This window comes from Lathyrus oleraceus, chromosome 6 (genome assembly GCF_024323335.1).
Source record: "Lathyrus oleraceus cultivar Zhongwan6 chromosome 6, CAAS_Psat_ZW6_1.0, whole genome shotgun sequence".
NCBI classification, from domain to species: Eukaryota; Viridiplantae; Streptophyta; class Magnoliopsida; order Fabales; family Fabaceae; genus Lathyrus; species Lathyrus oleraceus.
This window is the reverse complement of record NC_066584.1, coordinates 452,861,918-452,874,468: the sequence shown is the minus strand read 5'-3', so window position 1 is coordinate 452,874,468 and position 12,551 is coordinate 452,861,918. Positions and strand designations below refer to the sequence as shown.

General features: G+C 37.8%; 1 protein-coding gene across 1 annotated transcript; it reads left to right on the top strand.

Moving 5' to 3' along the window:
• The first annotated feature begins 24 nt into the window (after nt 1-24).
• LOC127096204 (uncharacterized) lies at nt 25-2,684 on the top strand. Its single transcript, XM_051034803.1, has 6 exons — nt 25-164; nt 270-511; nt 1,209-1,705; nt 1,757-1,953; nt 2,040-2,099; nt 2,255-2,684. The coding sequence occupies exons 1-6, from the start codon at nt 25-27 to the stop codon at nt 2,682-2,684; spliced, it is 1,566 nt and encodes a 521-aa protein (XP_050890760.1).
• The last annotated feature ends 9,867 nt before the right edge of the window (nt 2,685-12,551 follow it).

Genomic DNA, 12,551 nt, shown 5'->3' with positions numbered 1-12,551 from the left:
ATGATATACATAGAGGAAGGAACAATGACCCTCAAAGTCTATGATGAAGAATTAAAAATTGATGTTCTAAAAACTCTGCAATACAAAGATGATGTTGGCACGAGTCACACTGTAGAGGTAATAGATCAAGTGATTGCTCAAGAAATTGAAAGGAAAACACCTCAGTTACCTTTAAAACGTGTTTAGAGCTTGTCAATTTTCAAAAGTGATGAAGACGAGAGAGAGCCTGAAGTGTTAGCCATGATGGAGGTACAACCATAATGGATTAGATTTCAACCACACCGGTGGGAAGATTTAAGACCACCCCAACCATCAGAAAATACTCAAGAGCCTAAAAAAGGAGCAGATTTGAAACAATTACCTGAGAATCTGAAGTATATGTTTCTTGATGCTGAAAAGAAGTACCCGACCATTATCAATTCCAGTTTAAAAAGTTTTCAAGAAGAAGAACTTATCCAAGTACTCAAGAAATATAAGAGTGCTATTGGATGGGAGATTAAGGATTTGAAAGGTATCAGCCTGATAGTTTGTATGCACAAGATCTTGATGGAAGATGACCATAAGCTGGTAGTTCAACCATAATGAAGACTTAATCCAGCTATGAAAGAAGTAGTTCACAAAGAGGTTGTAAAGTTGTTAGATGTGAGGATGATTTACCCCATACCCGACAACTCATGGGTTAGTCCAGTGCACGTGGTACCAAAAAAAGGGGGACTACTGTGATAAAAAATAAGAAAAATGATATGATCTTAACTAGAACTGTTACAGGTTGGAGAGTGTGCATTGATTACAGAAGGTTGGATATTGCAACAAGAAAGGACCACTTCCCTTTGACATTCATTGATCAAATGTTGGAAAGGTTATCCAGTCATGATTACTGTTGTTTCCTTGACGGATACTTGGGGTACAATCAGATTGTAGTGGCCCCTGAAGATCAAGAGAAGACTGATTTGACATGTCCTTATGGTATTTTTGCATACAGGAGAATGCCATTTGGTTTGTGCAACACACCTGGCACATTTCAGAGGTGTATGACATCCATATTCACGGAAATGCTTGAAAAGCATATGAAGTGTTTATGGATGACTTTTCTGTTTTCGGTTCTTCTTTTGATGAATGTTTGACTAACTTATCTCTTGTGCTAGAAATATACCAGCAAACAAATTTGATCCTAAATTAGGAGAAGTGCCATTTTATGGTACGTGAAGGCATTATGTTGAGGCACAAAATTTCCAATAGAGACATAAAAGTAGACAAAGCAAAAGTGGAGGTAATAGCTAATTTACCACCACCGATGAATGGAAAAGGTATAAGAAGCTTCTCGGGACATGTGGGTTTTTACCGCAGGTTCATAAGAGAATTTTCTAAGATCGCAAAACCGTTGACGAGCTTGCTTGTGAAAGACACACCTTTTCTTTTTGACAAAAAGTGCAACGAAGCTTTTAAAATCCTGAAAAGGGAGTTGGTGTCTGCTCCTATAGTGATTTCCCCTGATTGGTCTCTCCCCTTTGAGATCATGGGTGATGCTAGTGATAACGCAGTGGGGGTAGTGGTAGGACAAAGAAAGGAAAAGCTATTGCATGTGATTTATTATGCAAGTCACGTGTTGAATCCGACCCAAATGAATTATGTATCCACTAAAAAAGAATTGCTCGCGATTGTGTATGCGTTTGATAAATTCAGGTCTTACCTGTTAGGATCAAAGGTAATTGTTTATACTGACCATGCTGCATTGAAATATCTTTTTGCCAAATAGGAATCTAAACCGAGGTTCCTGAGATGGATTCTACTTCTGCAAGAGTTTGATCTGGATATCAGAGACAAAAAGGGTTGTGAAAATACTGTTGCTGATCACTTATTCCGAATGTCCCCGATAGAAGAAACAGAGGAGAAGTGCCCAATCAAGGATGAGTTCATCGATGAAAGAATCCTAGCTGTCACTGGTGTTCCATGGTTCGCAGATTATGCAAATTATTTGGTGGTTGGACTAATACCTGATGATTTTGATTCTAACAAAAAAAGTTTTTGCATAATTGCAGGTTTTATTTGTGGGACGACCCGTTCTTATACAAAAAAACAATAGATGGGTTGGTCCGAAGGTGTGTTCCAGAGAAAGAACAAAGGGACATCCTCAAAGCTTGTCATGACTCAAAATATGGAGGACACTTTAGTGGCGATAGAACAACATCAACAATCCTCTAATCTGGGTTGTACTGGCCTACACTGTTCAAAGTATAGTAAAAGAATGTGACAGATGTCAGAGGACGGGTAACATTTCAAAGAGAAATCAGATGCCTCAAAATGCCATGTTGGAGGTAGAGTTGTTCGATGTATGGGGAATAGACTTCATGGGACCTTTTCCACCGTCATTTGGAAAGCATTACATTTTGGTCGCTATTGATTATGTGTCAAAGTGGGTAGAAGCTGTAGCATTACCCACGAATGATGCTAAAGTGATGGTCAATTTCCTTAAAAACTACATTTTCTCTAGGTTTGGGGTACTAAGAGCACTGATCAGTGACAAAGGTACTCATTTTCTAAACAAGGTAATGGAGAATCTGTTAAGGAAATATAAAGTCAAGCATAAGATTTCCACACCGTATCATCCTCAGACAAGAGGACATGTTGAAGTATTGAACCGACAGATAAAGCAGATTCTTGAAAAGACTGTCAATGCTTCTTGAAAGGATTGGTCAATAAAGTTGGAGGATGCACTATGGGCATACAAAACAACGTTCAAAACCCCAATAGGTATGTCCCCTTATCAATTGGTTACGGTAAAACATGTCATTTACCGCTCGAACTAGAGCACAAGGCATTATGGGCCTCCAAATTTATGAACTGTGACCTTTCAAAAGCCGGGGAATCCTAGATTCTTCAACTACATGAGCTAGAAGAGTTTAGAAATCGGGCTTATGAAAATGCCAAAATATATAAAGAGCAAACAAAAAAATGGCATGACCAAAGAATTCAGAAGAAAGAATTTTGGGAGGGACAATTGGTGTTGTTATTTAATTCTAGGTTGAAGTTGTTCCCTGGAAAGCTGAGGTCAAGATGGTCGGGACCTTTTGTAATCCACAAAGTATTCCCGCATGTGGCAATTGAGCTCGAAAATCCAGCGAAAGAGGATACTTTTAAAGTGAACGGACAAAAAGAAAAACCATACCACCAAGGACAAGAGAGTGGTCTGGTAGATAAGGTCCATCTTACCTGATAAAATGGATGACCGTCGAGCCATGCGACGTTAAAAGAAGCGCTTCGTGGGAGGCAACCCACGCCTTTTTATTTCTAATTATTGTATGTGTTTTGTTTGTTATTTTAGGTTTGCACAGTGCCTTGCATACAAAGACGGAGGCACTCACGTTAATGCGGGAGTCATACCGGAAGGGAAGACCATATCTGAAAATATGAGAGGATAATTTTTTATGAGAAACCAACATCCTAAGACCCCAATTTTGACCCTAAGATCCCTCATGCTATTCTCATTATATGCATTAGCATTGGATCACACCTTGGCATCCTCCTTACCCCTCATTCATTGGGTTTGCATTGAGAGAGATCACCAAGCATATTTGATTGTATCATACTTCATTTATCTTTATTTTACTAACTCAAATACCAAAAATATGTCATTGTATAGTTTAACTCTTTTGTAGGTAGTGCACATGCTCACTTATGCTCTATCAAGCTCACATATAGGGTTTAAGACCCTCATTGCAAGGAGCTCAATCAAGAAGTGATTTACATATGGCTCTAAGTATCATATATTAATCCCCATGATTCCTTACATGTTATTTTGATCAAGAAATTATCAAGAGTTTGGAGTTGGTTTACCTTGGAAACCCTAATTCATCTGGGTATCTTGTCTAACTTCTTCAACAATCTTCTTCACCAATTGATCAAATATTTCAAGGGATACTTCACATTTCATCATCTTATGCATAGGTGATCCTCCACAAGTCCCAAAAGACAAGAGAATGTCAAGCTAACAAGTTGGTTCATGGTGGTTGACCAGAGGAACTCAACTGATCAAAACTGGGGTTCCCTAGACCGTATCTCCTACAATTTTTATCATATGAAAATGATTCCAAGAGAAACGTTACTCTAAATGACATTCCAAACAACTTTCATGTTGAGGTCTATAGCTAGTTTTTCTTGTAAAGTCATTTTGTATGATGACATATTATAAGTCATTTTGTCTAAACCCTAATTTGGAGGTCAACTTCCCAAGTCCATAACTTGCTCAATTTTTATTAGATGAAAGCTATTCAAGTTGAACAATCAAATTCAAGACATCTACTTCAACTTTGATGTTTGGAGGAATAGAAAATTAAACTTTTAAATGCATGTGAAATGAGGAAACATTATAGGTCATTTTGGACCAATACCATTGAACAAGTGATTTTCCTCAACATCTAAAATGCATAACTCCTTCATGCTAAATCCAAATGAGGTCAAATTTGTGACCAAATTGAAGGACTTTTAGAGAGATACAAATTTTATGAAGGAACATTTCTCATTTGAAGCCCATAGAAAAAGTTATTCAAGGTGGAAGAAGTGAACCTATGGCTTGGTACTTAGAAATGTTTTTGATATGTTTGATTTTCCAAACTTCCACCTCAAAATGCATCATGATCCAATATTCAAATGAAAAAGTGTTCAACATGAAAGTTGTTTCTCTTGATCTAACCTTTCTAAAAAGTCCAAATTCATCCCATTTGGATAAAGTATGAGTGACTTGTGTATGGCTTAAAGTTGAATGACCATTTGGCATATTTGAACTTCCACTTTCCACACACAAATGCATGGCTTGTTAACATGACTTCAACATTGCTTGCAAATAATTTTGGACCTGAATGCATCATTACGTGGGCCTACCACACACCCATGCATCCATGCAAAGGCATTTTACTATTTTTGATGTTTGAAAGAAGTGTGCAAATATCAAAGGCTTTGGCTATAAATAGAAGTATCTATGATCAGAATTGAAGACCCTTGCGCGCCAACTTTGAAGTTATAACCCTAAACCCTCACATTCAAAGGATAACCTTGAGGATTTTCATTGAAAATTGAGTTTGAATCTCCATTGTTTTGAGATTCAAATCTCCAAGAGTCTTGCTTCTTTCTTGATCCATTTCCACTCCATCAAGCATCCAGAGCAAGGCCAAGCACAATTGAGAGCAAGATCGTGTCCATATGAACCTGCAGTGAAGGTGAATTTCTAAAATTTTCATCTCTTCGATTCTCATTCAATTCTCCATAATTCTTGTTATTTTTTGGTTGTCTGAAATCCTACCAATGTAGGCAACAAGATTGAGTTGCTTTGAGGTCAAATCGAAGCAACTCAGATCATGATCCTCAAAATTCAACTCCATGTATCTTTTAATATACTTGGAGTTAGGTGAAATTGAGGCCAGATTCGAGCTCCTGAGCATTTTTACTTTAATTTCATGTCCTCCTTTTTCATTTTGGTGATGGTTGAGGGTGGACCAGTCCGGTGAGGTCCATCGGAGAAGAAGACCGGAGCTCTGGCTCCGGCGATGCATTGGCATGTCTCCAGATCATAAGATCCTTCTATTTTGTTTTAATCTTAAGCGTCCAAATTGATTACTACGCGTCTGACACATTGACTAGGGAACATCATGGAACGCGCGCTCTGATCCACTTGATCTGCCACCTCAATTAATGAGGGATATCAAGTGGTCCACGTATTTTTTCATTTTTTGATTTTCATTTTAATTGACTTATTTTCATTAATTCAAATTAATTTTAATATTGATCCAAAAAATATGAGACTTTCACCAAAAATCATCAAATATTTTTCTCTGTCATTTTCTGAATTAAAATTATTTTTTGGATCAATATTAATATTTTTCATGATTTAATTGTTTTTATACATATTTTTAATTGTTTAAATATACTTTTAAGTTTCCAAAAATAATGAAATTTTTTCTCCAAGGTCCTTTGGCCTTGTTTGACCTATGATAAATCTCATGGATATTTATTTGGTGTTTTGATGAGGTTTTAGGATTTTGACCAACCATAATTTAATTTAATGCATATTTTATTTTATTTTTAATTGTTTAATTGCAAATAAATTGTGTTGAGCCATTTTTATTGACTTGTTGAGTTTGACTATTATTGTTGAGCCTTGGTCAAGGTTGATTTAACTTTGTTGGATTAAAATCATTGGATCTAGGGGATTGATGAAATGTATATTTCATCTCCCAAAATGAATGAATGATTTTAATTTGATAAAAGTTCTCCTTTGACCAATTTGTGTTGATCTCATTCCCCCTCCCTCTTCATCTCAATCCCATTCTATCCCCATCCATTTCATTGACCTATGATATCTCTATATTCTAAGGCTAGTTGATTGCAAAATTAACATAAGTATGGATGAGATTAGGTTCACCCTTTTGCCATTTTCTTTTAAGTGTGGTATGTTTTAGGAGTATGGTTCATAATACCATATCTCTAACATACATTAACACTAAAACTTCTATTGCCCAACCTCAAATAGTTGTGACTTCTACATAAGTCCAATTACGATTGCTTAATATAGCGCTAAATTTTGACACAAAAGGCATATCATTCTAGTAAGTGAGATTGTAAGTCTCCACCTTTCATGGTATTATGTGGAAACTTGGCCTTTTTTCCTTCCTTTGGAAGATGTCTTGGTTCAAGGATCCATGCTTGTGAATAGAGGGTTGAGTATTCTCCAAAGAATGACTTAAATAATTGAAAAGCAAAATCAATACTAACTTCTAATCAACTAACATTTAACTAACATTTAATTAACATTTAATTTCAATCTCTTTACTTTTATGCACTTTAAATTCAAGTCTTTATTCATTTGCTATTACTCATACCATTTAACTTGTTTATTTTTATGCCATTTCCCCTTTGCTCACTTGAGCCTTACTTTGTGATTATATTGTGATTCTATATACTTGTTTGTGTATCTTGTTTGGTTTTGTGGTCTTTTTACCTTAATGCACATAATAACAATAAAAACCCTAAAAAAGATTTGTGTGGACTATTGGTTTTGATCTGAGACATTGGACTTAGAATTAGGCAATACTCCTTATGCAAAAGGACTTGGCCAATGCCAACTTTTCTGAAACCAAGTGCTTGTGAAGTGAACTTTCATCTGATGGAAGTATTGAGACCCTTTTTGAGTTCATTTACTACATGGTCTTGATGAAGTTATTACTTTGAACTTGTGCCTAATGCCTATCTCTGAGCCATTCAAGGAGTATGTCATATGATACATGGGAGATTATGAAGAAGATCATGGAGTTGCTAAGCTTGAATGTGGCTATCTTTATTTGATGCCTTGTTCTCCACCATGCTATTGTGTGTATTTACATTGCTTGATTATAAAGTCCAAGGGAAATTGGGTTTCTATATGACATTCTTGTCTATTGGATTGCATCCCATTGGTCATATCTTTTCAACTCTTAACTTTTAATTTTTTGCTTAGGATTAGTCTCTTCATCTCATCCCTCCTTATTTAATTTCAAATCTCTCCCTCCTTTTAAAATCTTCTTTGCTTGTGATTTCTAAACTTAGACTTTATTGCAAATTAAAAACTTTGGCCTTATGCCCTTGCATTTTCAAACCCTTTTCTTAATCAAATTTGTAAATGAACTTAACCATACTTGACTTAAACTTTCAAAAAACAAAAAAAACTAACACCCATTCAAACCCTTTTAGGCTCTTTTGCCTTTTCTTAAACTTAAAGTATTGTTAAAAGCAATGCACTCACTTTGAAATTGTTACCACGAACTACGAGGTTTTTATCCCTCATTTTATGTTAGTACGTATGCACAAGTCCGAAGGTCTTGTCAAACATAAAAATATAATCAATGAATTATTTTCTCATCCCCACACTCTATTTATTACAAACATCTGTTATGCCAAAACACATGTACACACAAAAAAGGGCTCCCTAGTAGTACCTAGGACACTTTGGGTGCTAATACCTTCCCTCTGTGTAACCAACCCCCTTACTTGTAATCTCTGGCATTTTAATAGTGTGATTTGAAAACTTCTTATCTTTGGGTTTTGTTCGTGCTTTTCCCTTTTCCCTTGGAAACAATAAAATCGCGGTGGCGACTCTGATTTAATTGACGTTAAGCTTATCCATAACTTAATAGTCATGAATTTACCGCTACAAGGACCATGAAAACAAATCCTTCAAATTGAGAATAAATACATCCTGACACGGCTGCCTGTTTCAGTTGACACTGCCCGTGTCAGGAGCACTGAAGGAATGAATGAAATTCCACATTGGCAGAAGCCTGACATGACCGCCCATGTCAGCTGACACGACCCGTGTCAGGACCACTGAAGACCATGCCTTGAGATTTTGATAGACAGGAGCCTGACACGGCCGCCCATATCAGTTGACACGGTCAGTGTCAAGCCTATGGATTTGATTTTTTTGGATAATATGTGGGCCCCACCCCTCATTAAAACCCAATAACCACTCATTACACCCACTTAACCCTTTCCAAAAATCTGATTCCATTCACTCTCTGTTGATACCTCAGGATTGGCATTAATTTTAGAAAACAAATAATGTATCCACCTCTGTTGTTTTAATATGTTGGGTTGAAGAAATTCAACATCTGGACCAACATGTCATGTACGATGTCACGACGTCAGGTCTGTGACATCGCACATGTGTAGAAGACTGAATTAATTAATTCAGTATATGTCAAGGGATCAGCAAGGATATCTGGTGAATATCCTAACTCCCTTGTGGAGGACTTGAAGACTAATTCAGAATATATATAGGCTCAAAATATGGAGATATATATGGAGAGAGATTAGGAACTTGAAGACCTTGTTTTTAGCAGAATTTTTCTGCTGAAGTTGTAACAGCAAAGAACAAGTCTGCTGCAGCTTTCTGAAGGCCCAAATCCAGTTGGGTGATTAGGTTATAAATAGCTGATTGTAATCTAGTTTTTGTAAGCCTCTTAGAATGAATTTTTAAGGGTGTGTGTAAGGTAAACCTCCCAATATGTGGGAAGGTTACCATGTGTCTCTCAGTGGTAAACCTGAGAGTGTTTGTTACTCAAAGCCTGTAGGCAAGAGTAATTATGTTCTTGAATGAAGCTGTGAAGCAAGTTCAAGGTGTTTGCACATTACATTGTATTTGTAGTGATAGGAATGGAAACTGGAGGTTTCTATCTAGGAGTTCCTAGGTATAGATTGCATTGGGTAGGGATTAAGTGATGAGTTGTAAACGGGGGAGTTTAACTCTGAATTGATACTACTAATAGTGGATCTTCTTCCTGGCTTGGTAGCCCCCAGATGTAGGTCATGTTGGACTGAACTGGGTTAACAATTTCCTGTGTTTGTTTTCCTTCTGTATGATATAATCATGTCTGCCATAACTAAGCATGTATTCCAGTCTGTTCATCGAGATAATAGCAGACCTGATACATAGCCTTCTGTTGGAATGTCAATCAGAATGTTTTGACATTCATCAACAACAGCACATACTGTTTAATAAGCTGATGAATTCAGTTCAGTATGTAGTGAAGTCTGGAGTTCAAGAGCACAACAGACCTGGCCAAAAGATCATTGTGAAACTGTCAAACTGGATGTCTTGACAGTTCTTCCAGTAAGCTGATACTGAAGTAGAGACTGGTTGGTCTTTTACAGTATAGCAAATTTAGCACAGTCTGTTTTCAGGAACCAAACAGACTTAGCATAGGGTTCTGGACTTGGATGTCAAACGGAATGTTGTGACATTCACTCACGACTGCATATGCTAAATTGTTGGATGGTTAGTTTTCTGTTTCAGGATTTTTCTCAGGCTATTCTTCAGGAATCCACCAGCTGTTCTAAAATCTAGGAAACTAACAACTAAGCTACAATTAATGAACCTAACAAATAATCTATTTGTTAGCTCCTTAATAAGTGGAGATTAGTTTAACTTGTTACAACCTTTAATCTAGGAAATACAAGTACATGACCAACAAACTGGAACAATGTAACAGATGATGTTCAAAACAGGATTGAGACATCATGATGGCAACTGTGCAGGAAAACAACAGTGGTGAATGTTATGGTGCCCATAACAAATTGTTCCTCCTCTATAGGATGACATAGAAGGAGAGGTTGTGACACTGTGAAAAGGTGCACAATAGTACAGAGTGTAATAACTGTCTTGCTGTAATAAGTACAATGTTAGATCAGATGTCATGACTTGAAGTAGAACATCTGAATACTGACTACACCAGAATTTCAATTGGTATCAGAGCAGGCATCCTGTTCTGTCTCTGGATGAGATCCATGGGTGATACTTTCTGGTAGCTGGCAAGGAGTTATGTTAGTACTGAAGCTGGACCCTGTGTAAGGTTCTGCAATTCCCTGAATGGTCCCTTGAAGTAGGTGGATGGACTGTTCATGACAGGAATGGTGTGTTCCTGTCTCTGGAGATTGGCAATTGGCCTGAGTGTGAGACAGCTGTGCCAGTACTAAAACACATTCAAACCTGGTATGGTCTTGGAGGCCAATCTGGTGAAGTGTGTGTTCATAGGTTGAGTTGTATTATGATTTCCGCTGCATAATACATGGCAAAACTCAAACTCTGATGTAGTTTCCCCTCATGTGGATGAAAGGCTGCTGTGTTCAAGATCTCATCATAATCTACTGAAGATGTCAAAGATACTTGAGTCCCCTCAAGTCCACTCATCATGACGTTCTCACTTCAGGATGGTAAGAGTCACTTAATTACTGATTCTCTTACTCTCTTGAGTAGTGTATATGAAGACCTTGAAGACCTTCAAGGAAGGTTTGTTCCAAGGAGGTGGAACCAATGTTCTATGTGATGTTAGAACATGTTGTTCAACAAGTATGCAGCTACTGGTTGAAGAGCAGATGTATTAGGGTTCAAACAAAGGGATAATTCTGTTTGGAACCTACTCCTGACCTGGAAGAGGAGACATCTGTGTGTGCTAAGTTGACAAGAGCAGGGTCAACTGGGTGTGTGCTCAAGAAGGTCATCCCTAGAAGTTGAGCTGGTTGAGATGTGACATTGTGCAATCTCCTGCTGTTAGGCATCTTCCTGCAATTTGATCAGGATTGGATAGTTGTTCCCTGAAGTACTATGATGTGTTGGAAGACAAGCCTCCTGGATGTTAGCAGTCAATAATGGGGTAACCTGATTGTGATATCATTTAAGGGGATTGGAACCATGAATCTTGTTATTCAAACACCACGTTCAGAAGTGGCAGTTCTTACTAGGAGTGAGAATATGAAGATTCAGAGGTTGGTTGAGGTAATATGCTCTGGCAATGCATATCTACTATTGACTGGTGTGTGTCTCACAAGTACTTATGATCAGCTGAAGCCTGATTGGTGTGATTGGAGGAGTTAGTTGCCACTGGTAAGGGATGGTGGATGTCATGTTGAGACATTTGTGTACAATGCATGGATATTGGTGTGGAGTTTCCATGATTGTTGATTTGAGGGGGAGTTTTGGTCAACCCCCTCACGTTTGGTCAGCCTAGGGTCAGGTTGGCTGTTGACCTGTGTCACATGGGTTCTGGTTGATGTGTGACACATTTGCAAGGAAGGATTCATCTCTCTCATTCCTAAGGGTGAATCTAATCTGGAAAGAGTCTCAAGACTGTTGAGGTGCTTGCAAGCAGAAGATGTTGACACTAGAAGAGTATTTTCAAAGTATTCTTATGGTGGAAGTATCTGAAAGGATAATTGGGAAAGGATTTAAGATCAATGTCTACTTGTGTCAAGTACAAGTATTTAATTGATTATCCTTGGAGCTCAAGACAACTGATGTTCTTAAAGATGTTGGAACATCTCTTCTTCAAGACCCTGTGAAGAATCACAGGAAGGATAGTACATTGAGTTATGATCTATCTCTTTGGTGGCAGCAAAAGCGTATGATCTCTGAAAAGGTTTCCTGGCAAGAAACATGTTCAGCCTTGGCATGTCCAAGAAGAAGAAGACATCAGAGCCTTGATGGTGGTTACTTGGATCAGTTTATTTCTGATCTAGGTAAGGAAGTGCATTGGCTAATGCACACTGTGGAGTCAAGAACAAGTGACAGCATTCTTGACATCATGGAAACAGCCTTGCTTTAGGAAGTGGAATCCTTGGCAGAGCTGAAGGGTTAGTTTCCAACTGGTCCTTCTGAAGACTCATACATCAGAGTGTCTGATGTCTTTGGAGAAGAAGCAGGGATTCATCAAGGTGTGAGCTTGGATGACTTAACTGCAAATCTACAGGATGGAGGTTGTTTGCTCAAACTTGGTTCCACAATCAAGTCTATGAGAACATTGAACTCTTGTTCTGTGAAGGGAGGAAGTTCTTTCAAGTGGCAGAAGAAGGAGCTGAATTCAACAGCTGGATGTCAAGCACAATGTTGTGACATTCGGTTCTGCATCAGATTCTTAGTTGATGAAGTGGCACATCAACTTGAGATAGAAGGATCTACAGGGTTGTAGATTGGACACTTCAAGTTCAAATCTCACTTGAAAGGTCAGAATATCTTTGGGAGAAGTCTGATA

Coding starts and splice junctions, on each gene's coding strand:
- LOC127096204 (XM_051034803.1), top strand. CDS start 25: ATGACCCTCAAAGTCTATGATGAAGAATTAAAAATTGATGTTCTAAAA. Junction 1,706..1,756: donor CTTACCTGTTAGGATCAAAG/GTAATTGTTTAT, acceptor TTTGCCAAATAG/GAATCTAAACCGAGGTTCCT. Junction 2,100..2,254: donor ATAGATGGGTTGGTCCGAAG/GTGTGTTCCAGA, acceptor AGAATGTGACAG/ATGTCAGAGGACGGGTAACA.